This window comes from Pleurodeles waltl, chromosome 11, assembly GCF_031143425.1.
Source record: "Pleurodeles waltl isolate 20211129_DDA chromosome 11, aPleWal1.hap1.20221129, whole genome shotgun sequence".
Taxonomy (NCBI): domain Eukaryota; kingdom Metazoa; phylum Chordata; class Amphibia; order Caudata; family Salamandridae; genus Pleurodeles; species Pleurodeles waltl.
In genome coordinates, this window is record NC_090450.1 from 902,326,084 (window position 1) to 902,353,591 (window position 27,508).

Below are 27,508 nucleotides of genomic sequence, written 5' to 3' on the forward strand. Positions count from 1 at the left end.
TAGCAGCAGGTGTGCAAATTCCGCCCACTGGGAAGGGGGCAGAAATAGTTCCTCTTTTTATAAAGGGCAACCCGAGTGACCCGGTAAATTATCGGCTGATTAGTTTGATCGATAATATGCAAAATAATTTTTCCAAACAAATTTTAGACAGGCTGTTAGATTGGATCAAGGAAAGTGGGGTTATATCAAGTTTACAGGCAGGATTTAGACCAGCAGTTAGTGCCTTGGACCAGGTTTTGAGATTTTTATTGTTTAAATGGAAGATTGTGGATATCGGAGGGGGCCTATACGTAACTTTTAATTGATCTTTGAGTGACTTTTGACCTAGTTCCTGGGGTAAAGCTGTGGTGCACGCTCCAGAGAATGGGTGCCCCTCCCTGACCTTTTAAATCTAATTATTCGTTTACACAAATACACTTTTGCAGGATTTAGAAGTGGCAATAATGGTGAATAAACAGACCCAGTTTAGGTTGAGAGGGGGGTGCGGCAGGGCTGCGTCCTGGCGCCCACTCTCTTTTTTTTATACATGAAATATTTGCATTAAGTACCTGAATGATTATGTGAATGATTCTCCCAGCGTGGCAAGTCAGAAAATACTGTTTTCTTTTTTTATGCGGATGATACCCTCATACTGGCAAAAACAAAGGGGGGGTCTCCAGAACCTAGTCAATAACCTTTGTTTGTTCTGTAAAGTCTTTGGGCTAGAGGTTAATGCAGCAAAAACTAAGTTGATGGTATGCAGCTCTGGGAGGAAAAAGGTGAATGCCTCGGTGACCCTAAACTCTGTTAGTTTGGAGAGAGTCACTGTGTTTGATTAACTAGGAGTCAGATTATCCGATTCAGGCTACTGGGATGCCCTCATTATGAAATGCTCCCACATAGTAAGCCATGGGGGAGCCTTAGAGCGGAGGGTTAGAGCTTCCCAGAGTACATCAATTAATCCTGTAATGGAAATATACAAAACTCAGGTAAGGGGTGCAGCTTTGTATGGGGCCGAGTTATGGGGCCTAAGCAATTTGAATACTCTTGTAGTAAGAGAAAATACATTTCTTAGGTATACCACGGGAATGGGGAAGGGCACCTCGTTGTTACATTTTAAATTCAAAGTTGTGGAAGCAATGAAAGTTACTGTATTGTCATCTAGACATAAGGGAAGCTAGTTGGTATGTTGAATGGGAATCTTTACAGTCCCTTGTAACTGGTACCCCTGGTACCAAGGGCACTGATGCCAAGGAAGGTCTCTAAGGGATGCAGCATGTCTTATGCCACCCTAGAGACCCCTCACTCAGCACAGACACGCTGCTTGCCAGCTTGTGTGTGCTGGTGGGGAGAAAATGAGTAAGTCAACATGGCACTCCCCTCAGGGTGCCATGCCAACCTCACACTGCCTATGGCATAGATAAGTCACCCCTCTAGCAGGCCTTACAGCCCTAAGGCAGGGTGCACTATACCATAGGTGAGGGCATAGGTGCATGAGCACTATGCGCCTACAGTGTCTAAGCAAAACCTTAGACATTGTAAGTGCAGGGTAGCCATAAGAGTATATGGTCTGGGAGTCTGTCAAACACGAACTCCACAGCACCATAATGGCTACACTGAAAACTGGGAAGTTTGGTATCAAACTTCTCAGCACAATAAATGCACACTGATGCCAGTGTACATTTAATTGTGAAATACACCCCAGAGGGCATCTTAGAGATGCCCCCTGAAACCATACCCGACTTCCAGTGTGGGCTGACTAGTTTTACCAGCCTGCCACACACCAGACATGTTGCTGGCCACATGCAGAGAGTGCCTTTTTCACTCTGTGGCTAGTAACAAAGCCTGTACTGGGTGGAGGTGCTTCTCACCTCCCCCTGCAGGAACTGTAACACCTGGCGGTGAGCCTCAAAGGCTCACCCCCTTTGTTACAGCACCCCAGGGCACTCCAGCTAGTGCAGTTGCCCGCCCCCTCCGGCCACGGCCCCACTTTTGGCGGCAAGGCCGGAGGAGATAATGAGAAAAACAAGGAGGAGTCACTGGCCAGTCAGGACAGTCCCTACGGTGTCCTGAGCTGAAGTGACTCTGACTTTTAGAATTCCTCCATCTTGCAGATGGAGGATTCCCCCAATAGGATTAGGGATGTGCCCCCCTCCCCTCAGGGAGGAGGCACAAAAAGGGTGTAGCCACCCTCAGGGCTAGTAGCCATTGGCTACTAACCCCCCAGACCTAAACACCCCCCTAAATTTAGTATTTAGGGGCTCCCAGAACCTAGCAAGATAGATTCCTGCAACCTAAGACAAAGAAGGACTGCTGACCTGAAAGCCCTGCAGAGAAGACGGATACACCAACTGCTTTGGCCCCAGCTCTACCGGCCTGTCTCCCCACTTCAAGAAAAACTGCAACAGCGACGCGTCCAGCGACCTCTGAAGCCTCAGAGGACTACCCTGCATCTAAAAGGACCAAGAACTCCCGAGGACAGCGGCTCTGCTCCAAAGAAGAAACATCTTTGCAACAAAGAAGCAACTTTTAAAGAACACACGTTTCCCGCCGGAAGCGTGAAACTTTGCACTCTGCACCCGACGCCCCCGGCTTGACCTGCGGAGAACCAACACTACAGGGAGGACTCCCCGGCGACTGAGACCCTGTGAGTAGCCAGAGTTGACCCCCCTGATTCCCCCTCAGCGACGCTTGCAGAGGGAATCCAGAGGCTCCCCCTGACCGTGACTGCCTGCTTCGAAGAACCCGACGCCTGGTAAAAACACTGCACCCGCAGCCCCCAGGACCTGAAGGATCCGACCTCCAGTGCAGAAGCAACCCCCAGGTGGCCCTCTCCCTTGCCCAGGTGGTGGCTTCCCCGAGGAGCCCCCCCTTGCCTGCCTGCTTAGCTGTAGAGACCCCTGGGTCTCCCATTGAAACCTACTGCAAACCCGATGCCTGTTTGCACACTGCACCCGGCCGCCCCCGTGCCGCTGAGGGTGTACTTTTGTGCTGACTTGTGTCCCCCCCGGTGCCCTCCAAAACCCCCCTGGTCTGCCCTCCGAAGACGTGGGTGCCTACCTCCTGTCAGACCGGAACCGGGGCAACCCCTTCTCCATTGAAGCCTATGCGTTTTGGGCACCACTTTGACCTCTGCACCTGACCGGCCCTGAGCTGCTGGTGTGGTAACTTTGGGGTTGCTCTGAACCCCCAACGGTGGGATACCTTGGACCCAACTTTGAACCCTGTAGGTGGTTTACTTACCTGCGAAACTAACAAACACTTACCTCCTCCAGGAGCTGCTGAAAATTGCAGTGTCCACTTTTAAAATAGCTTATTGCCATTTGTGTGAAAACTGTATATGCTATTTTGCTAATTCAAAGTTCCTAAAGTTCCTAAGTGAATTACCTTTCATTTAAAGTATTGTTTGTAAATCTTGAACCTGTGGTTCTTAAAATAAACTAAGAAAATATATTTTGCTATATAAAAACCTATTGGCCTGGAATTGTCTTTGAGTGTGTGTTCCTCATTTATTGCCTGTGTGTGTACAACAAATGCTTAACACTACCCTCAGATAAAGCTACTGCTCGACCACACTACCACAAAATAGAGCATTAGAATTATCTCTTTTTGTCACTATCTTACCTCTAAGGGGAACCCTTGGACTCTGTGCATGCTATTTCTTACTTTGAAATAGTACATACAGAGCCAACTTCCTACAGATACTTAATGAAAAAAGGCAACATAGGAAGAAATTAAGAGCACTGGGCACATCAGAACACTAAAGCCTGAGCATAAAAAGAGAATTTATCAAATAAAAATCTAAGGACTCTCAGACAACTGGCTAGCTCTTCAGACCACAATTAATATGGGTAATCTCTGGTCTAAGCTTCTAAAACGAGGTATTGATGATGCCCTTTTCCATTTACGAATAGAACTTTATTCAGACACTTGGGTACAAGTCAAATTAACGCAGGCAAAAGGATTAACACCTAGAATTAAGACCCATAATGGCATCAGACATGGCTGTATGCTGACACCAGTGCTTTCTGCACTTCACATTGCTGATTTAACCCCAATTCTTGCCAAGGACAATGGAGACCCACCTAAATAATGACCTACAGAGACATTTAGAACAACTAGGAAAGTTTTTTTATGGGAAACCGCCTTCTTATTAATTATTGCATTAAAAAAATAATGTCATTTGGAACATTAAAACCTAGATTTAAGTTGCGAGTGGACAAACTAATAGAGCAAGTCGCAGAACATACATATTTAAGGGTATCATTTGATTTAAAATTTACGTGGTCATCATATATAGACCGAAATAAGAACAGATTGTCTTCAGCAGCTATATCCATTGCACATTTTGCACAGCTATATGGGGGAGGAGCCATGGGCCCTACATTAACGGTTTTAACTATACAAGTTTTTTTTATATAGGGCTGTAGTTTTAAAGAAACAAAATATGGAGGTGTTAGATTCCATTTTTATTAAAAACTATTTGGCAAACTGTTAAATGAAGATCTTCTCCGCCTCATGCCTTGATAATACTAGAATTTGGTTTGACTCAGTTAACTATTTTAAATTACATTGATATAGTTAACTATTTGTGTGACTGTGAGAATGCACCACTGACCAGTTTAAAGGGCCTCATTAGAGAACATACGGCAAATCACCCTAGAGCAGTGTGGTGGCCACTGAAACCAATATTTCCTAATATTAGGAAATCAATTGCCTACAATAAAAAACTGCAAAGCCTAAGCTGACTAGAAAGATAGATGATAATACAAAGAAACATGAGAGTTGTATCATATAAAACAGATTTAGCTGCAGCAACAATTATTGAGAACTCTCTCTCACCTATAAAATGGCTTTTCTTACAGTTTAGGCTCTTATATATTCCACTGTTGTAATTCGGGTAATCCTGCATTAAGGCTGGGGATCAAAACAGACAATGTCATTTTTGCAAATCACTCTTCGAAACTATAGACCATATCCTTTGCCTCTGTCCATTTTTACAGGACATAAGAAACAAGTATTTGAAACCTCTTTTTAGAGAAGCGGGCATTAGAACACTCGAAGAAGCGAAGGCATATTGTTTCACAAGTACTAACAAATTAATTGGGTGTACAATTAAATTTTTGTGGTATCAGTCTTGGAGATGAAAATTAGTCCATGCAGATGAAGTTGAAATCACGTTTATTTCAGTTATACTTCATACATAGTAAAACAGGAACTCCAGTCTTCACCCAAACCTCCAGCACCATCAACTGTCCAGCACGGAATGCTGTCCAGCTGAGGAAGATACCAAATGCCACGGGTGAAGCTGGGAGATACTAAACAGATCATAAATAATACAAATACTCCTAAAACACAGAATACAATCAGACATTAAAACATTACAACAAAACACTATCTACATTATTATACTAGAAATAAACTCAATACTACAATTTTCTTCCTTGCTGGGGTTGCTTCTCAAGAATCTACGTAAATAATGTATCTCATTCCGTCAGATTTTAAGAGTGCACTAAGGAATTTTAACTGCTGAATATTTCTGATCGTATTTTATTACTAAGGGGAAGTTTGGGGCTGTTTCTCTAGAAGCAACAGTAACAATTTATTAGGGCGGCTTTTCAAGAACCAACAGAAACAATTGATCTTATTCATGTCAAATATAATGTAGTAACAATGAATTCTAACGGTGGAATTTTAGATTGTATTTATTTCAAGTGGTAACGAATGGGGGTTACTTGTTTGGAGTTGTATTGATTTTTAATATAAATTATGCAGTAAGATATTTCCCTACTTACCATAACCGGTGGCACCTCTGTGATGCAATCTGTCAATGTGGTTGACCCCAAAACCACATCGCGGGAGCTGAAACCACATAGTGAAATGCTGATGCTCCACTTTCTTAATGCTACGTAAGGTGCAACCTACCTTGAGAGACATTAGTGACCCATCTCTGCCAGCCATGGGGGTGGAATCCTCAGATGACCTCGTCTTGATCTGGCTCTCTGCCTCACAGACACATAGATATACCATCAGATTTTTCTTGAAATGCACCCTGCACGAGACGTGGGTGCAGTGTCTAGCTCTGAAGACATTCTGGGAAGTCTTCCAAGGAGATCTTCACAAACGTCTCACCTGCAACAATAAACAAGAATTGAACTTGGGGATATGTATGTAACAAACTCCTTTAAAAACAGACCAATCCACCTAGTTTAGCTGCCTCATGCTGCTGGTCTTCCTTTGAGGATGCAGAGTGGCTTTTTCAATGTATCCTCAACAAATAGGTTGCTAAACTGCTGTCTGCCCTTGCCACATTCTCATCAGCCTGAAGCAAGTGATTGTCCTCATTTCCGAACGTCTGCATCCTGCACACAGAGTATCCCCTGGAAATACTGCAGATCCCTGGGCACAGCGGTGCTAAGGGTAACAATCACACCAGAAGACTATTCCATCAAAGATCTCCTCCTCTTGAGTCCAACAGATTGTTCGATTATCTGGGCATTACAAAAACCTTAAGAAATGTATCCACATTGGAAGACTGAAAAGCTGTCTATCTGTTGTTTGCTACCAACTTACCTGCATTATCAGTGAATTATTGGGTCACAACCTCACTTTCAGCTCTTGCACTGGTGTGCATGTTGACGTGCCCCTTCACCAGCCACCTACTTTGCATAGTCAGGAAATCTAGTATGCAGCAACCGAGTGAATGATTCCTAATAGTAGCTGCCCTGTGTTTTTTTTTTATTTCCCTTCAGTGGCAGTCTCAGACCACCAGACACTGGGATTGTGCCGAGAATCTAATTTACAGCTTTTTACTTGTGATTTGCTACACTCGAAAAATGTTCACCTTTTCCTCAAAATATTCCAGAACATTAAATTAGCCTCCTGAATTATTTTTTGGGGATGGGGTGTATTAGAATTATTCCTTTTATCGCCACCCGCATAATGGCCCTACCCCTGTCCCCCTTTTAGTGTAGTCCCATCATAAAATGATGTAAAGTAAAATTCTAACCCGTGTTTCACTGTTGGCTGCTGGTGTTGGTTGGACAGAATATTTATTCTCATCGGTCTCGTGTATGTAGGTTACAATACGGTGCAACATCCAGCGCTTAATTTTTGACGGTGGATGCCAGTGGGGTCACCAGCACTTATTTCTGGGACCAGCACTTATTTGGCCCCATCAGACTTCTACTGAGAGTAATGAAAAACACACAAATTGGAAAGTTGGAAGAAGAAAAAGACGGAAAATCCGTCATAAAAGGAGAATGCATGAAACTGCAAGAGTCAGGTAATGGGAAAGAGAGTGTCCGGCATGGTTTAAAGAGGCCTGAGGTGAAATCAAGACTACACAGCATTGGTATTCGGCACACACACATTCAGTAGCATCCGCTGCGCGCGACTGAGCACACCTTCGGGCACAGGCACTCATTTACAAAATAAGCACTGGCAACATCACTACTACAGACTGGAGTTAGAACAGTGAATTAACCTTCCCAGTTTCTGTGAGTGAACAACTTTACCCTTCTCAGCACCACAAGCTTCCTGTCTGCTGGTACTGGCGATGGGTACCATGGTAGAGAACCCCGCAACTCTGCATGCACTCCATGGAAATGTCGCAAGCCTCACAAGATCTACATCGGAATGCAGAATTGGAGCTCGAAGTAGGGCAAGAATAGTAATGTAGAAGATGGCAAGAAACCAAAAAGGTGGGAAAAAAGAGAGAAGGAGAGAAGGATGGCAGGACTAGGATGACAAGCTAAAATACGGAATTATAGAAAAATAAAGGCAACAGCGAAGAAGGAATTGATCAGTGATAAATTAGCCAGGAACCAACACCAGGTATGTCAAGAAGCAAATAAGTATTTCCTTGTTCTTAAAGGTAGACAGAGAGCTGGAAGTATAAAGACCTAAGGGGAGAGAATTCCACATTTCAGTTGGACTCTCAGTGAAGGATTGTACCAAAGTGCATTTCTTTTTTAAAGCTGGTAGTTCTAAACATAGGGGCTATTCATAAACTGCATTTTGTAGTACGTTGGTAGTACTCTGATAATAATACTAATGTACTACAAAATGCTATTCGCAAACCTACATGTGGAAGTCTTTGTCTCTGCCTCTCCTATCTTTTCTGTGTGGCGATCTTTGCTCCAAACTCAGTGAGATCTCTGCACACATAGGCCTGCTTTTTACTGCCACGTGTAAGAGGGGCAGACGTGAGGCTGGAAAATGGGGAATACTTACTACGAAATAAAATGGTTTTGGGAGGAGTACGCACAAGTTAAGAGATGTCCAGGAAAGGGGTGTAGGGAAGGACATGCACCCATCCACAAAAGGATCAGCCAATTGCTAGTCACAAACTGCATTTCTAAAGTTACTTCAGCCAAAATGGACTCAAAGAGGTAGTAAATGTTTTCCAGTTCGAACATGAAGTAATCACCACACATGACAACCATCATTAATGCAATATGTTTCCATTGAAAAGAATGAAGGCAAGGACTTAAAATAGCACCCAATGAGAAATAATCTTAAAATAAATTAAATTGACTTTTTACAAATATATATAGACATGTAATAAAATGTTAAAAAATGATATATAACAGTGAGTGTGGCCAGGAAGATTGCCATTTGGATATGAGCTGTGTTTGTTCTGTCTGGGCTGTAAATGATCCTGAAGCAACCCTGACCCTGAATACCCGTCAGATGGCCAAATTAACATGAAGAACAGTCCTGCACCCTAGAGAAATACTGACAAGATCGGAGAAGGGCTGCAAAGCCCCGAACAATCCAACACTGCAGCAGAATCATTGACTGCTGCAGTAGTCATGAAGAAAGGAAGGTGGAGACAAGGGAAGACAAGCAATGCAAACTAAGCACACAGACATTGATACTGGGCGTGGCCAGTGTTGGAGGAGGATGTCCACAGTGCACCATGCAAATAGGTCGACAATGCCAGGAGGTATGTGGCCTGACCACCCCACAAGGCATTGAAAACGATGCAGATGGAAGACTGGCCCAACTGGGTCTGGGAGAGTTGTACAACCTTGATTCCTGGTGAAATAATAAGGGACCGCAATGAAAGTTTGTGGACAGGAGAGAGGGGTGCATTCTGGTTGAGGACTATGGGTAGGAAGGTGGGACCCTATGTTTCTCCACTGCCCTTAGCTCCCTGGCCTTGCATTGAGCCTCTTTTTCTCCTTTCCCCCACCAGCGGCAGAGGGGGCAGCAATGGTGAGCACTGGGAGGGGTGGAAAGGCCCCCCTCTACTGCCTTCCTCAAGGGGGAATGCCACTAAAACTCCATTATGCATACCACAATCATAGGACATTGGGAGTGTCGGAGTGCCAGTGCTGCCAAACCTAGAGATCATGTCCTATATCCTAAGTAAATGAGACCCCTGGAAGGGACTACAGGCACTGTCTGGATGCTGTCCCGCTTGAAAATAAAGGCACAGCTGCTCATGCTTGCCATATGAGAAGGGATACGCGGGCTGGGCAGAATTCAGAATTTCAGTGGAGATGCTTGGAGCAACCCATGTGGATCTCCCTTTGGTCTTCAATAAAGAATTGCGAGATCCCCCTGGAATATGGCGAACCCACTGGGACCCAAAAATTTGAACAACCCTAGATCACAGAATATGTAGGAAAGAAGAGGTGAAAACAAATCCAAAGGTCATTCATCAACAAAGTTAATGGCCAAGGAGCACCGTGCCTCAAATAAGAGGACTGACAGGTACACTAAAGTGATGGTACCCCAAGGGGAGGCAGAGAGCACAGGGGTGATGAAGAGCCAGGGGCTGAGCCCCCAGTGACATAAACACTGATCTCTGCAATTCAGGGCTTCAGAGAGGCCCTTGAACACAAAATCGGAGGGAATGCTTATTAGACAAGACCTCTGAAAAGTCTCTGAGAGAGTAGCTCAGCTTTCAGAATTGGAAGGCACTGTTAAAGAGCTCAGAAATACTGTAACGTCACTAGCAACATCCTCTAAAGAACTTGCAATGAGAGTAGAGGGTGCAGAAAGCCATCAGGATAGAGACACAATCCTTAGAGAAGTGAGACTTAAGGGTCAAATACTCTGAAGGTCGAATAAAATACCGATCTCTCCAAACTACACAAGAGCAATTCAATGGCAATAGAAAACATGCTACCAGGTGAAGCAAAACACATGGACCTAAGTACATGCTACTATTCCTGGCTAAGCTCAAAGTGTCCTTCTACGACAAACCCCACTTCTTTGTTACCCCAGAGGAATCTTGGGCCTGGCTGGAGGAACGACCCCTGCTCCAGATGAGAAACAAAGAAATACTCCAAAGGAACTGTAGAAACACAAATGCTCAAATAAATAGCCTAAAAGGGCTCTCTGGAAATTCAGTGAAGAGGACTGATACAACCGTAAAGGGAGGGATGAAAGGGACATCTCATGGGTTAGGTAAGACAGCAATTGACTGGCCTGTACGGGGCATACATCTGAAATCATACTGCTCCCTGATTGGGTGGCTGTAGTTGATGTTAGCATAGGAATTATGTGGCAGAGAAACTCTGATTTGTCTCAGCAGTTTGCTTATTGGACGTTTGGGTGGTGGGTAGTGACAGATCTTTCTGAAGTTGGGTAACAAGCCATCTTTATGTTCATGGGGTTTCAAGGAAAAGTGGGGAGGTGGAGGGATTGAAAGTTGGAAAGTTTGTGTTGAGACCTCAAAAATATGTTCTCAGATCAGTTGGTGCGCTCAAGACCCATACAGGCACAGAGGGGCAATGCAGTATGAACAAGTTACTTACCTTTGGTAACGCCTTTTCTGGTGGATACACTAGCTACCTGTGGATTCCTCACTCATTGAATTTTCCCCATGCGCCAGCATCCGACAGAAATGTTCTCCTAGCTTCTGCACGTTGACGAGGACGTCAAAATTGCCCGGCTCCCACGCGACGCCGTCTGACGTCATACAGGCAATAAGAGGTCCTCGCCGGCGTGCTGACGTCAGTTATCAACATTTTTACGTGCCTTTGAGGCGAACAAGTAAATATTAACAAAACATATGTGATACGAACACATCAAATAAAATCTTATACCGTAATATTTAATTAAATTAAATAGAAAAGCATTTGTATAAATATGCATATATACAAAAATATATTCATATAATATACAAATATACAATAATAAATATATATATATATATATATATGGATATAAATAAACACAAGCATGTATACCATCTGCTTTAGTATAAACAAATCAACAACTTACAGGTGCTCACCCAAGTAAATCTTGGTAAGACCAGACAGGCAACGGGGAGGCGGGTGGGACTGTGAGGAATCCACAGGTAGCTAGTGTATCCACCAGAAAAGGCGTTACTGAAGGCAAGTAACTTGTTCTTCTGATGGATACAACTACCTGTGGATTCCTTACTCATTGAATAGAGTCCCAAAGCAGTACCGCACTCGGTGGAGGGTGCCTGAATGGTCAGACCAAGAAATCCTCACCTCCGAATCCAAGCAATAATGCTTTGCAAAAGTGTGGAGGGATGACCAAGTTGCGGCCTTGCAGATGTCAACCACAGGAACACCTCTAGCTAGGGCAGAAGAGGCCGACTTAGCTCTGGTAGAATGAGCTCTTATTCCATCAGGGGGTTCCTTCTTTGCCAGAGAGTAACACAGCTTAATGCAAAGAATGACCCACCTGGAGAGTGTTCTCTTGTGGACTGCCTTTCCTTTCCTCTTTCCCACGTACCCGATGAAGCGCTGATCTTCCAATCTGAACTCCTTCCTTCTATCGACGAAGAAGCTCAGTGCTCTTCTCGGGTCCAGACGATGCAGTCTTTCTTCCTCTTTCGAAGGATGAGGTGGAGGATAAAAAGAGGAGAGTGTAATAGACTGACCCATATGGAAGGGTGAAACAACCTTCGGCAAGAAAGCAGCCTTAGTCCTCAACACCACCTTATCCCCATAAAAGGATGTGTACGGGGGCTTAACAGAAAGAGCCTCTATCTCACTCACCCTTCTAGCCGAAGTAATTGCAACAAGGAAAACAGTTTTTAGAACCAATAGCCTTAAGGGGCAAGAATACATTGGCTCAAACGGTGAGCCCATAAGAAATGTTAAAACTAGGTTCAAATCCCACTGAGGCATAATGAAAGGAGTGGGAGGATATCTATTAGTCAGGCCCTTTATGAACCTCAAAACTAATGGGGATTTAAATAAAGAGGGTTGGTCAGGCAGACACAGAAAGGCTGACAGGGCCGACAAATAGCCCTTAACTGTCGCAACTGCACAACCCCTCAGTGCCAAGGATAACGCGAAAGACAAAATGTCTGATAAGTGGGCACGTAAAGGATCAATTTGTTTCTCTCCACACCAATTCACAAATTTAGCCCACCTGCTAGAGTAGATAGATTTAGTGGAGTGTCGCCTGGCCGATAAAATAACCTCCACCACCTCGGATGGGAGAGAAAAGGAACTCAGGTTGCCCTGTTCAATCTCCAGGTATGAAGGTGTAGGCTCTGGAGGTGGAGGTGTAAAACCTGCCCCTGCGATTGTGAGAGGAGATCTGCCCTGTGAGGGAGACGGAGCGGGGGGGCACAGTGAGAGTTGGAGAAGATCTGAATACCACACCCTTCTTGGCCAATCCAGAGCTATTAAGATGACTTGGGCCTGGTCTTGGCGAATTTTCCTCAGAACCCTAGGAATCAAGGGTATGGGGGAAACGCATAAAGCAACTGGCCGTACCAGGACATCTGAAACGCGTCCCCCAACGTTCCTTGCACCGGATACTGGAGGCTGCAGAACAACGGGCAGTGCGCGTTCTCCCGAGTGGCAAAAAGATCTACCCGAGGGAATCCCCACGTCCGGAAGATGTACAGGGTTAGATCTGGATGAAGACGCCACTCGTGATCGGTCGAGAAGTGCCGACTGAGACTTTCCGCACACTCATTCAAGACTTCGGCCAGATGGTTTGCTACCAAGCAAATCCGATGGTCCCTTGTCCAGGACCATAGCCGAAGAGCTTCTCTGCAGAGAAGGTACGGCCCTACTCCTCCCTGCTTGTTGATGTACCACATCGCTGTAGTGTTGTCCGTCAGGACCAGGACTGACTGACCACGAAGGGAAGGGAGGAAGGCCTTGAGAGCCAGATGTATCGCCTGCAATTCCAACAGATTTATGTGAAACATCTGTTCCACTGGAGACCAATGACCTTTGACCTCCAGGTCCCCCAGATGAGCTCCCCACCCTAGAGTGGAAGCATCCGTTATCACTGTGGCCACTGGAGGAGGCAGCGAGAACGGCCTTCCTTGGGAAAGGTTGGCGACCGCAGCCCACCATCGAAGATCCACTGCAGCGTCTCTGGAAATCTTTACCGATCCCTCGAGATCCCCTTTGTGATGAGACCACTGTTTTCAGAGGCACCACTGAAGAGCCCTCATGTGCCAGCGTGCATGAGTGACCAACAGAATGCAAGAAGCAAACAGACCGAGCAGACGAAGGACCTTGAGGACTGGAATGACCGCTCCACTTTGAAACATTGGAACCAACGCCTGAATGTCCTGAACTCGCTGGGGCGGAGGAAAGGCACGATTCAATGTTGTGTCCAGTACCGCCCCTATGAACAGGAGACGTTGAGAGGGCTCTAGGTGAGATTTGGGCACGTTCGCCGAAAAGCCCAGATCGAACAACAACTGGGTTGTCGACTGCAGGTGATGCAGTACAAGCTCCGTAAACTTGGCTTTGATCAACCAATCGTCTAGGTAAGGAAATACCGCTATACCCTTCCTCTGAGCTCTGCTGCAACCACCGCCATCACCTTCGTGAAGACTCGAGGTGCTGAAGTAAGACCAAAGGGAAGGACCGCAAACTGATAGTGTTGCGAACCCACCACAAACCGGAGATACTTCCTGTGCGACTTGAGTATCGGGATATGAAAGTAAGCACCCTGCAAGTCGACAGACACCATCCAATCTCCTTCGTTCAACGCCAAAAGCACCTGTGCTAGGGTCAGAATCTTGAACTTTTCCTGTTTGAGGAACCAATTCAAAATCCTCAGGTCCAGGATTGGTCTCAACCGACCATCCTTCTTGGGGATCAGGAAATATCTTGAATAACAACCCTGACCCCTCTCCTGCTCTGGAACCAACTCCACTGCACCCTTTGAAAGGAGGACTAGAACCTCCTGTTCTAGCAACAGGAGATGTTCTTCCGAACAGAAGGATGGATGGGGCGGGATGGGGGGTGGAAACTCCCGAAAGGCCTTTCCCCACAATACTGGTGACCCAGGAGTCCGATGTTATTGCCTCCCACATGTGGAGAAAGTACATTAACCTCCCCCCTACAGGAGTAGTATGCAAAGGAATTGGTGGATGACTAAGGCTACTTTCCATGCTGTACCCCTCCGGAGGAAGAGGCAGAGTGCTGCTGGGCGGCCCCTCTAGTTCGAACCCTACCCCTCCCCCTGTACGATTTATAGGTGAGGGCAGGGGTGGCTTGCTGTTGAAACCTGCCCCGAAAGGAGGAACCACAACCATACTCCCTAAACCTTCTGAATGATCGAGAAGAAACAGAGGAGGAGGCCTGTAAGCCCAAAGATTTTGCTGTGGCTCTACTTTCTTTAAATCTTTCAAGGGCAGAGTCCGCCTTTGACCCAAAAAGTTTATCCCCATCAAAGGGTAGATCAAGCAGGGCCGACTGAACATCTGGTGAAAAACCTGAAGAACGAAGCCAGGCCTGTCTCCTCGTAGCGACAGTGGTGCCCATAGCCCTGGCTACAGAATCAGTTGTGTCCAGCCCTGACTGGATTACTTGGGTCGCCGCAGCCTGAGCATCCGACACAAGGCCCAACACTTCCTGAGGCAATCCTGAAAGAGATGACTTGACCTCCTGCATAAGGGCGTAGATGTATCTGCCCAAGATACAGGTGGCATTCGTGGTTGTCAAGGGCCATACTACAAGAAGAGAAAGTATTTTTTGAAGACTGGTCCATCTTTTTAGAGTCTCTGTCCAAAGGCACACCCGGAAAGGAACCTGGGGCAGTACATGAGGAACATGAAGCTTGCACAACCAAGCTTTCTGGAGTCGGTGCCTCGACAAAAAACCTGGATCCGCAGGAGACACACAATATCTGCTCGCTACTGTCCTGTTTACAGCCGTAGATGTGACTGGCTTTTTCCAAATCTCCATAATTGGATCAAGGAGAGCCTCATTAAAAGGCAAAAGAGGTTCTGCAATAGCTGAGGCCGGATGTAGTACTTCCGTCAAGATGTTGGGTTTTGCCTTAGCCACTGGGAGGGGAAGGTCTAAAAAATCAGCTGCTTTCCTTAAAACAGAGTGGAAAGAAGCAGCCTCCTCTGTATATTCCCCAGGAGATGTCAAGTCCCACTCCGGGTAAGTGTCCAAGCCACTAGCCGTGTCCAAACCATGAAGATCTGTCAGAGGCTCCTCAATCTCACCTTCCTCCAAGGCCTGCCTGCTATACTCACTATCCTCAAGGAGGCGAAGAGCTAGCCTCCTAGAATGAAGCCTGGCCTCGATCCTTGGCGTCGACAAGGCGTCCGCCGAAGTCGATGACCTCACCTGACACTGATCCTCTGATCCATCCGACGCCGGATCAATCGGCGCCGTGGGCTTTTGCCGGGACAGCAGTCCTCATCCGAGTCACAGGTCTTGTAGGCGACGACAAAGGAACTGGCGCTGAGCCAGCACCTCCCATTGGAAGGAAGGGCATGAAAGGTGCCGGTCGTAAAGGAGCCGGAGCACCCATATTAAAAGCCAATGGCCCCGAAGGACCAGCCGGACCACCACCTGGAGCCATCTGTTGAAAAATGGCAAATATCGCATTAAGAAATGCGGAACTATCAGCACCTGGCGCCAGGAATGATGGATATTGTGGAGCCTGCGCCCGAGGTGATAACGGCGCCGGCCCCGGCATCTCTGATGTAGGTGAAAACTCAGGATCCTGTTGAGGCACGACCTTGAAAACAGACGGCGGAGACGTCGGAGAAGTTGGAGGCGTCTGCGGCTGAGGAGTGATGGTGGGACCAACCTCCCATGTCTTACGGCGCCGAACCGAAGGCGACCTCAAGCGTGAACGCTCTCTACTGGAACGGTGTCGAGATTCACGATGGCGCCGGGAGTCACAGTGACGTCGATGAGATTTCGGTGAAGACGATCTGCGCCGGTGCCGCTTTTCCTTCTTTTTGGACTTCGCTTAAAACAGCTTCACCTCCCGTTCCTTCAACGCCTTAGGATTCATGCGTTGACAGGATTCACATTTCTCCACTTCATGGTCGGAGCTCAGACACCACAAGCAATCCACATGTGGGTCTGTCACCGACATCTTGCCTCCGCACTCTCTACAAGGCTTAAAGCCCGACTTTCGCTGTGACATATTGATAGAAACAGTAACTGTAACTACGCAGAAGAAACAGTTGCTCCCTCAAAGAATAACCGTCGCTCGAAGGCACCGAAAAAAGGGAACTGACGTCAGCACGTCGGCGAGGACCTCTTATTGCCTGTATGATGTCAGACGGCGTTGTGAGGGAGCCGGGCAATTGTGACGTCCTCGTCGACGTGCAGAAGCTAGGAGAAAATTTCTGTCGGATGCTGGTGCATGGGGAAAATTCAATGAGGGAGGAATCCACAGGTAGTTGTATCCATCAGAAAGAAGATCATTAGAGCCAAAAGGATAAGACCCATGGACCAAAACATAGGTCTTAAAATACGTTCTTGGAACGTGAATACCCTGGGTGATGGAGTAACAAGAGGAATTGTGGCTCAGTACTTGAAACAGCAAGCTCCAGATATTGTACTTTTACATTAAATAGCTGGTGGGGCCAGCATGTATCCCTAGCACATGCAAGGCTGTCACAGGAGGGCAAGGGGTTTGGTATTCTTGTGAGGAAAAACAACCCTTTCTATATAAGCAAGAAATGGCTAGAATGCTTTATTTGGATACATGGAGAAAAGGGAAAACAAAGTATCACAATAATTAATCTATATGCACAACCCAGAATTCAACAAAGGGTCTTAAAGAAAGTGGGGTATATAATTCAAGAAGTTGTCTCTCTGCTTCAAATAGTGTGAGGGCACTTCAACGATGTTATGATGTTAGAGATAGGTCAACCAACCAAATGACATGCCCATCACAAGCTACACATCTCTCACAATTCGCTAGGGCCATGGGACTCGGTGACATGTTGAGATTGGAACACCCTAGAGAAAGACAAGAATGTTCAAGAATAGCTCTACCAGATGGACCAGCTTGAAAGGACAGTGTGTGGGCTGTTTTTTTCTGGTCCCATACCTATCCAGGGGACTAGGAAACACAGCCCACACTGGCACTTTCAACCTGGCCAACATAGGACATGAATGACCTTGCACATAATACATAATAATACCAGTGTAGAGTTAGGTTAGGATTAGGGTTACAAAATCGAAATTTACCATTGTACAGTATCATTGTGAGTTAATTTCCAAATAAAGCTGTGCATATTGTGTATGGGCTATTAATACGCCTGTCTCGTTTTCTGGTGAAAACTGTAGTCTCCACCCATCTAGGAATCACTTCAGCCCCCTCTGTTGGTTGGTAGTGCCTCTTAACCATTAGAAGCCCATCCGAGAAGTTTCGGTAACACAAATATCTCAAGAACAAATGTTATCATCAGTAATGTCTACTGAATAGAATTATTTCTTCATGCCATGTTTGGTGTAACCCGTTAGCATTTTTTGCGGTAGTAAAGAGCAGACATTTCTGTCTGACATAAAATGTGAAATGCTACTTTTCAGCATCCTAATAACTTTGTCCTCTCATTGGCTAATCTGCATTGTGTTCAGTGTCCTGGAATATAGTCTGGTGAGAAAAATATGCAGAGGAAGCGTGAAGAGCTGGGAGGGATTCACGAGTACTTGAAGAAGGTTATGTCACGGTTGTGAATGGTGATGGCATAGTGCAGCAAGGCGTCGACGAGCATGAGGTGTAATAATTTTGCTGATGAGTGCATGATGACAGCAGGGTGGTAATTTCGGGTGCTGGATGTGCCTTGGTGACGGGAAAGTGTGTGGTATTTGGTGGCTGTGTGAAGAGGATGGAAATAACATGATATTTGTGTGCTGGCAGGCAGCGCAATGCTAAGTATCCAAAGTCTGAGAGATCTACTGGCCAGTAGCCCTTTCAGGTCCAAACAGGACCAAACAAAAATCTTTTGCATAGTCAAACTCCCACTGCTACAGATGCGTGGGGTGGGTAGAACGTCTGGGAAACTGGCAAAAGTGGGTGAGGTGACAAAGAAACTCTACTACCTGTGTGAACTAGCCCCTATGATGGGTGGACACGTAACCCTATGCTGCAGAGGTTGCTACAGGGCACTTAAGGGTAGGTTCTACAGTGTCTGGCCTATTCAGAATGGCGAGAGAGTGAGAACATTTTTGGGCATCTGTTAATTACTTAGGACAGTGGTTCACAACTTTTGACTTCTATGGACCCCCACTTTATCATTACTGGAACCCCGGGACCCCCACTGAATCATTATTAGAATCCAGGGAACCCCCCCCCCCCACTGAGACAATACTTAAAGCTGTGAACCTAATATGTAAAAAAAAAAATATTTTCTAAGCAGTCGCTGACCCTCTGAGGAGGCTTCGCGGACCCCCAGAGGTCCATGGACAAAAGGCTGGGAACCACTGACTTAGGAGATGCTGTTTCCATGACGTTATGTACTTTGGTCGCTAAGATGGACTGTTTGATTTTGGCCAGGTTGACCTACTCAGGGTGGCAGAAGGACAGGGAAATTCCTGGTCTGCACTGATTGGCCTAATTAACAGCAGGTCAGTTGACCCAATGCTGCTTTGTGTACTGGATATACTAAGTTGATAGTTTTGGCCAGACTCGCCTCGTCAAAGTAGTTACTGTGAGTAGCTGTTTTTTAAGTGTCCAATGACACCCTCTGTCACAGTGGTCGCTGGAGCACATTGGGAGGTTGTCTTGTGCCTATTGCCCTATTCAGTTTGGTGGGAGGAGTAACGTTTAGTACGAAGCCGCCTGAGACTTTCTATACTTCGTCTTTGAAGGAGACGCACAAGTGGATGTAGAAGCACAGGGGCTTGACACTGGTGTTGAGTGCCGAAAAAGTCATGGAGCTGCATACTTTGCGCCATTGTGATATGTTGAAGATTGTCCCTGTTGATGGTGATGATTTCAGTCTTTCAGAGATTTAACTTGAGGTAGACAGCAGTTAACCAGAATTGGATGGTGCCCAAACAGGACTTTCGAAGAAATATATCAATTACTAGTGATGCACCGAGCCCACACAGTGGCCACACAGTGTGTCCTTTGCAGACTGGTGTATGGTGGAATGTCTGAGTAGTTAAAACTGATCATAGTTATTGCCCACAAAATCCACAAAAGAACAGCCAGAATAGTAACAAAAACTAAAAGTTGGCAACCCGCAATACACAATTAACTTTATAAGTATTTTATTTAGGATTTTCAGATTAACAATACAGAAAAAGCAAATACCAAGGAGCAACCACTATCAAAGATAGTTTGCTCAGGTGGGTGAGGGGAGACAGATGGGAAATTAACATACCCATTTGCATCCTACATGGCCGTCTATAATATTCAAAAGATCTAGTTGGGACATCAGTACAGAACCTATTAAAATTATCGAATCCCACACAATTAGAGATTGCCACAGGTCAGTCACAGAAGCAGATACAAGGCATAGTTGCCGCAGGGTGATTCCCTGAGTGATCACCAAACATGCCAATAGGCTTGGCATGTTATTTCGCAGCAGGAATAGCATGAGACTTTAATTACAGGTTAATTGTAAGTAAGAAGCTTTTAGTGGGCTCCAGATATCTTTGGGCTACAGTGTTAGCTGCATCAGGTCAGCATATAGTCCATCTATTCATTACAATAAACAAGGGAGCCCAGCCACGTTTTAAACTTCAGGGCTCTTCCCCTGCTCCAGTGCAGGCTACCTGCCCCTTTGCCAGCAGAAGCACCAGAGCAAAAAATAATCTAACTTAAAAGAGCTATTTTGGGTCCAGGGGCTCCTCACAATCAATCATATTGGTGATGGTGGGCATTATCTTTTACCACTATGTTTGGACGCTAATACATGACTAGGCCAGATGCAGGTTGCAGAAATGTATAATGGATGATATGCAATCTGCTACTTGGGGAGATCAGACCATTCTGAGAGCAGCAGAACCTCAGCATCTCAGATAATGGCACGCCCAGTTTCCGCTCCCACCTAGTTTTTGCCACTTGAGCTGCCAAAGGGACCATTTGCTGAGCTGTATGATATAAATTAGAAAGTAAGTGCTTAGGGTTTGTGGCCAGTAGGAGTCTTCCCAGTGTCTGAAATGTGATGGGTTCAACAGAAAAAGCAGGGAATGTCGACCTGCACAAGCCACACAGACAGTATTACAAACATATATCCAAGCGGTATAGAGGAGATCTCCTATGAAGTTGTGAATGTAACAGAGGAGCCATTTTTGTATAGATTGCACCAATGACCCACAATCTGTTAATTGAGAGATCACCTTAGATTAATGAGTAACAAGCAGCAGTGGATGATAGCTGGTGTGCAGCTGGAGGAGGGGACGAGTAGAGTACATCTAGATCCACCCGTTCTCCGAAGCAAAGCCCATTCCATGCTTTATGGTACATGCGGCAGTATCAACTACTGGTGAGGGATGGGTGTACCGACCAACCACTGTAACAGGATAAGCGCTGAACTATCCCTTTCAGCTGCCAAATGTGGCATGTAAGGGATGGGTGATGCCAATAATATGCAAAATGTGCCTGTGCGCGCAAACAGCATAACTCTGGAGCGGGGACCTTGAAGCTGCCATGATGGAACGATACCCAATTAAACTGATTACGATCACAGCAAGCAGCAAGACAGAAAGTGGCTGCACACAAGCGAATTGTTGAGTGGGTGGAGGTGCAAAAGTGGCTTCTGCTTGTGTCCCTCTCCTACTTCACTATTTGGCGAGTGAAGGAGAGACAGGGAGGAGCAGACTATAGCCCAGACTACAGAGATGCTGAACACTATTCTGAGAGCAGCTTTTTTTTTTTACTATAAGGCCGAGAATAAATCAACCACCAAATGCTAAAAACTAACCACAGAAATTCTTAATTCAAACCCTATTACATCACAACCCATTGTACACGAATGTCTGCGTTGTGGAATGCATAATTGTTTGTACAGGAATGGGTTCTATCCAGTACAAAAACTATGTTTTAAGGTGTTTCCCAGTTTGTATGTGTTCTGTAGAATGCAGCACACATGCAAGGAGAGAAAAACAAGGAGAAATTAAATAATTCTCCTCGTTATGCTTGATTGGGCCAAGAGGTCAGCCACTTCAGACATTGGCTTTATTGCCCTATGAATGAAGGCCTTTTTCTGATCACACGCACCTCCACCTGAAAATTAGTGTGCTTCAGTGCCAGGATTTTTTCTTTCATTTCTTTCTTTCTCATCTTTTTATTTTCATTATTTTTAGAGCATACTACAGCTCCCATGACAGTGCTAACAGGCGTCTTGCTCGCTGCTAATTTAATATACAGTGTGCGTCACCCTGCATTGACCACAGCCTGGTGAACATTCCACCATCATGTAATGTAATTGGCCACAGTTTCACTGATTTACCTTACAGGTTGGCAACTACATTGGTTCTAAATGTGGTGGCCATGTTGGAAATTCAAAATATTAAAACACCATGTACGGCCTGAGGCTGCTACATTTATTTTATTTGTTAATGCAAACATAAGCCTGTTGTGTTTAGCTGGCAGCTCGTTTTCTTTTTTTACTTTTACTATTTTAATTTACCTTGCATATGTTGTTGACTTCGTGTGTGAGACTATTTTGGGTGTGTAAGTGGATGAATGCAAGAATTAGTAGGTGGATGAATGGATGCATGATCACTAAGATGAGTAACAGAGTGCATGTATGCTAACTTATCAAATGTCTAACCCTATCATTGACTGAAAAAGCACTTTCATTTAAAGCCAGATGTATAGGATTGCCAATGCTTGTTTCCTTCTTTGCCGTCCTATGGACTGGTACAAATTTGAACTAAACCAACTAGGAAGAAAGGGCGGACAAAGCTAAGCGTTTTGACAGCCAATCCACTCCAGGTCTTTAAAACCCGTGGCGCTTGACTGCCAAACTCATGTTAATCCCTTGCCCATATGCCCCCAAAAAAGGAGCTATGCATTGTTTAATGAAGTTAGTTTTATTGACTGCTGCAACTTCCCACTTAATTGTGTTACCTTTCTTAGTACAGCTTCATTTTCCTTTAGTTTTGACGTGTCACTTCCTAATTTGTAACAAAACCCTTTCCCCTCCACTCACAAAGGCCAGTGGCAGTATGCGCCTAAAGGAAACAAAATGCAAATGGAATGAAATTTGGGTTTCGGTTTAATTTATTGAAAGACAAGGAGAATGATATCTCTGTAAACATGTACTGCACTATCACCATAAAAACAGTCATGAAATGTAAACTAAAGTTCATGCCCTCCCACAAAAACATAAAAACAGGATTCATCTAGAAGGCATCCAGTCATTGCTGTGCCCTTCCCATCTATGGAAAGTCCAACCCTGCTCCTCGCAAACAGCAAATTAAGACAAGGATTTCAGGGGAAAATCAGGCTTCATATTAGTTTCACAAGTTATGGTGTTTTGTTTACTTCCTTTTCTTTAGCAGGGTCTTGATGATCCGAATTTAGGTCCAAGTGTATCATCATTTTGAATAGCGATTACCTAATTGCGATTTTCTGCCAATTGCAATTAGGTAATCGCTAGTTAAATGTATGAAACTCCAGGATTTTCATTTAGCGTTTCCTAATGGCTAGCAAATCGACCTACCTCATTAATATTCATGAGGTAGGTTGCAGTTTGCGACCCATTAGGAAACGCTAAAATCACAGGGATGGTGGTCTGCTGGGCTCAGCCGACCACCATGTCTGTGATTACTTTTAAAAAAACAATCTTTTTTTTTTAATGCAGCCCGTTTTTCTTAAACAAAAACGGGATGCGTTTAAAAAAGGACAATGTAAAGTTTTTTTTTTCATTTTTGAAGAGTAGGCAGTGGTCCGTGGGGCCACTGCCTGCTCTTAAAAAACGATTTCCCCATTCATTCACAAAGGGCAAGGGGTCCCTTCGAGACCCCTTTCCATTTGTGAATGGATTACCACCTACTTGAAGTAGGTGCTAAAATACGATGTTTTGCGACCGCATTTCGGTCACAGAACATTCCTACATACTGCTGCAATTTGGTATTAGGAAGGGACGCCCTTGACACACCCCTTCCTAATACCAAATCGGTATGTATGCACAATTCCAAATTCCGATTTGGTAACGTTACTGAATCGCGAATTGGAATTCATATATACCAAAATGCATTTTTGCAGGTTTGCGACCGCAAAAATGCCTAATACATATGGCCTGATATGTTCTATGTATATGAAGGCGAAAACAAAAAAACTAAAAAAGAACAAATCTCGAAAGTCATGAGCATCAAATATCAGGTTATTGTTGACAGACAAACGTCACCTGAAAGTTTAACTTTTTCTTTACTGCCCGTTCCCTAAATTTCAAAGAGTCCAAAAATTCACTGGCGCCACAATAATCGATTAACGGTGTAACTTGAGGCTGCGTACCGATGTCCTGGAGTTTTTACTTGTGCAATCCCTGTTTTATGTTACTTGAAACCTTAATGTAATGCTGTTACAGTATTGTTATGTAATTGGGTATCTGACAGGCTATTCCAACAAAGCATTGGCGAACCAAAGTTAACGCAACTCAAGTAGATTGATGTATGTCAGCCTTTCCCCAGAGGTCTCTGGTTGTACTGTGCATACTCATAAACTGAGAATAAAACAGCGCCCGCGCCAGTCAATGTCCCAGTTCTCCAGAAAATAAAGGCTCAGCAGTTAATTGGGTTACCCACCACAGGAAAAGGTGGGCTGAGATCCGCTGTCTGGTTACCTACAGTGCCAAGTAGACAGAGAGTGAGAAACACAGCGCGCTCAAGTTTACTGATGTCCAAAGAATCACAGAACGTGGAAGGAGCCACAGTTCTCTGCTTAGCTACTGTCCCAGGTATACAGAAAGTGGCAGAAACCACAGCCCCTCTCTGGATACCTAGGGGTCAACAGAGTGAGAAACTCCACACCACTCAGGTTAGTTACTTCTCTTTGTACACCGTAGGTGAGAAATACCACTGCTTACTTGTTGGCTATTGTCCAACATATACAGATACCTCGCAGTCTGCTGGTTTGCTCATGGCCCAGGACCATAGAGAGTGTGAGGCATGTATGTGATTAAGTTTCCATGAACTCAGAAAGGGAGTGACATAAAAGCTCTCTTGTTAGCTACCCTTCCAGGGACACAGAAAGTTTGAGTCACCACAGCCCTCCGTTGGTTATTTCCCTGCTCGCATAGAAAGTGGGAGACAGCACAGCTTTCTGGTAACAGTCCTAAGTACACATAGAATGAGTGATGCCCCTGCGTCATGCTGTCCCAAGTACACAGAGAATGGGAGATAGCATAGCACACTCTAGAAACTGTCCACAGACAGTGGGATGCGCCACAGCTCTTTGGTTAGCTACAGCCCCACAGCATTCTGCTTTACTGTTGCCGCAAGTACACTTAGAATGAGACCCACCGCAGAACTCTGGTTTGAACTCTGGCTACTATCCCAAAAAACGATGAGAATGAGCCATAGTGCAGCACATCCTCGTTAGAACTGTACCTAGACGTTGGGAGACACCACAGCTTTCTGGGTGACCACAGTTCCAAGTGCACTTAGAATTAGATGCCACAGCACCCTGGTCAGCTGCTGTCTCAAGTACACAGAGGATGAGAGATAGCACAGCACACTCGCTTTACAACTGTCCTAAGTATCTAAATAGTGGAGGCACCAGAGCCGCCTGGTTAGCAACTGTCCCACGTACACTGAGGTGAGAGATACCACAGCAGTCTGGTCAGCTGCTGTCTCAAGCTCATTTAGAATAAGAGATACCGCTGCACTCTGGTTAGCTACTGTCCAAGGACACATGGAGTGAGACATACCACAGACATCTGGTTCGGTGCTATCCCCAAAACACAGAGAATGAGACACAGTGCACCACACTCTAGTTAGCAACTATCACAAGTACATAGAAAGAGAGAAACACCACAGCTCTCTGGTTATCCACTGCCCCACATGCAAAGAGTGAGAAACACCAGAGTCCTTTGTTTTGTTACATTCTCAGGTGCGCTCTTCAAGGCCCCACTGCCCCACGCAGATGAAGGTGGGTGAAGACTGTGGAGCAGTGGACCAGGAAATACCCTTCAGCCCATCAGTGCTGATTGTTACATGCAAACACAGTGTGCATCCTCATTACTGTCCCCACTGAACAATGCCAAGGTGTCTTTGGTATCGTCGAAACTGCAGTAAGAACTGAAATACCAGAATTACTCACTTTGTAAACAATAAACGCGAGTCTTCAGCTAGCGCAGAAGCACAGAGCCAGTCGGCCAAAGGTCCCCTCCTTCATGCTATCTGAACGTGCACATGTGTAATGCTGCCTCTGCTGGCCAGGCAGTCTCTGGCAGACTCAATCAAAGACAGCCTGAGTGTTCAACCCATACAGTGCTTGGTTTGTAAATCACCATAGCTGACCCCTAATAAAATATGTCTTACCTTATCTTACAGGTATTCACAGCCCTGCAGTGGATCCAGTTTTTGATGGCCACTCTAAGGTATTTATAAGACCTTCTTGCATATTTAGCACTAACCATCCCTCCTCAGGATTGTTTACTATTCTCGAAAAAAATGTACTTCAATAACTGTCAACCGTGTGGCTGAAAAATGAAATGAGTGGGTGGTATAGGAAAGTGATGTCGAACCCTGGCCGGTATTTCACTGGGTAGAGTGAGTCTGTGATAGGGTGTGTCAGCATATAATGATGAATCTTTGAATGAATACAGTGATCACTTGTGCAGTCTTACTATGATCCTATTTAACTGTACTCACTTTATCGACCTTGGAGTGGTAATGTGGGAGTTGGCTCTGCAGGGATTTTAACTTATATGCAGCAAGTCACACTCAAATGTCAGCACTGAGCAATTAACTTACCAGTGGAAAGATGCTATTTAAGAGTCATTCCCTTCCAAGCGCTATGTCTTGCCTATCCTAGCAAACATATTTATTTGGGTATGGGCCAAGTGATTGCTGAAGTACATTTTTAAATGTGGTTATCCTGGACATCAATCCATCAAAAAGCCAGGAGTAGCAGAAGTAACATTGTTTACCCTATGTCTAGAAAATGGAACACATGTCTCACTCTTAGTCTTCTAGTTGCTGCTGTGGGGAAGGTCAAGCCGTGCAAACTACAGTAATTAAACACACATCTTGGAGAACTGTTTATATTTAGTTCCGGCTACTCCGTTAACTATCTGTGAGATCAGGGGTGGCAAATGCTTCAAAAAGGAGAAAGCAGGAGGCAGCAGATGATATCTCTGACTACGCCTACTTGACTTCCATTGTGTGTATAATCTAATGAACCCCATTCTGAGGCAGATTAGAAAAAACACTTGAATCAAATAACCCACAAATTATATTCCGGTGGATCCTCTTCTATGAGAAAATAAAGGAACTTTCTAAGATCCTGATTAACAATCAGTTATACACCTAATTCCAATTTAGGTGGACAAAAAGCACAATTTATGAAGGTAAATTTCCAAATCTGATCACCAGGATTGATGGAAATTTACTCTTGCACAGTACATTTATGAATGGAGAAATACCACCAGTATGTTATTATTTCTGAAATATAAATTTACGGATTACAGCTGGTTTGTGGGCATTCCACTGAGATCCTAGCTGCAAGTAGAACACCTATATACCCATACATTTTATTACTATTTGCATATCTCTTGCAGATAGTTTGCACCATGGAAATCCTTCCAAATGTATTCTTGTCAAAGTCATTGCTAGGCTGCGATCTGATAGGAACATCCCAGTTTTTAAAGTTGTGTACAGGAACTGGTTTCTCCTTAGGGTAAATAATTTTCCTCTAGCCAAACAAAACATTAAAAGTTAATGTAAAACTGCATATTTGTGTCACACCTACACGCAAGGAATATTCCATCTGGATTTTGAATGCATAAATGTTAAGCAGCAGTGCAGTAAATTATATCTACGATGGGGTAGATTTCCTTCAGGACTCATGGCATAATTTTAAATCCCATGGAAGCCCAAATTCTGCTGCAAATGTGGGAGTAAAATCCGTCTGGCAAATCCTTAATGGATAAAGTTTCAAACAATGTAAAAAAGGTACTGTTATTTCCTGATAAGTTTCTTTCACTGTCAAGGAAATTTGACTCCTGTCTAATTACTTAGCTGTTATGCACATATCCCAATCTGGTATTGAACTACTCACACTTGGATTTGTAGTCTTTGTTTTGTCATTGGTATTTTGGAAATACTTATACAATATACTGTCATAATCTACCTATCTCTGGTTAGACCTAATTGCTCATGCTCTTTCCATA

General features: G+C 44.8%; 1 protein-coding gene across 1 annotated transcript in view; it reads left to right on the plus strand.

Moving 5' to 3' along the window:
- TMEM116 (transmembrane protein 116) overlaps positions 1–27,508 on the plus strand; it is a 186,545-nt gene that overhangs the window by 61,084 nt on the left and 97,953 nt on the right. Inside the window, exon 2 of the mRNA XM_069214823.1 lies at positions 25,668–25,714. Within this exon, the coding sequence (XP_069070924.1) occupies positions 25,668–25,714 (47 nt within the window). The remainder of the gene's footprint in view (positions 1–25,667; positions 25,715–27,508) is intronic.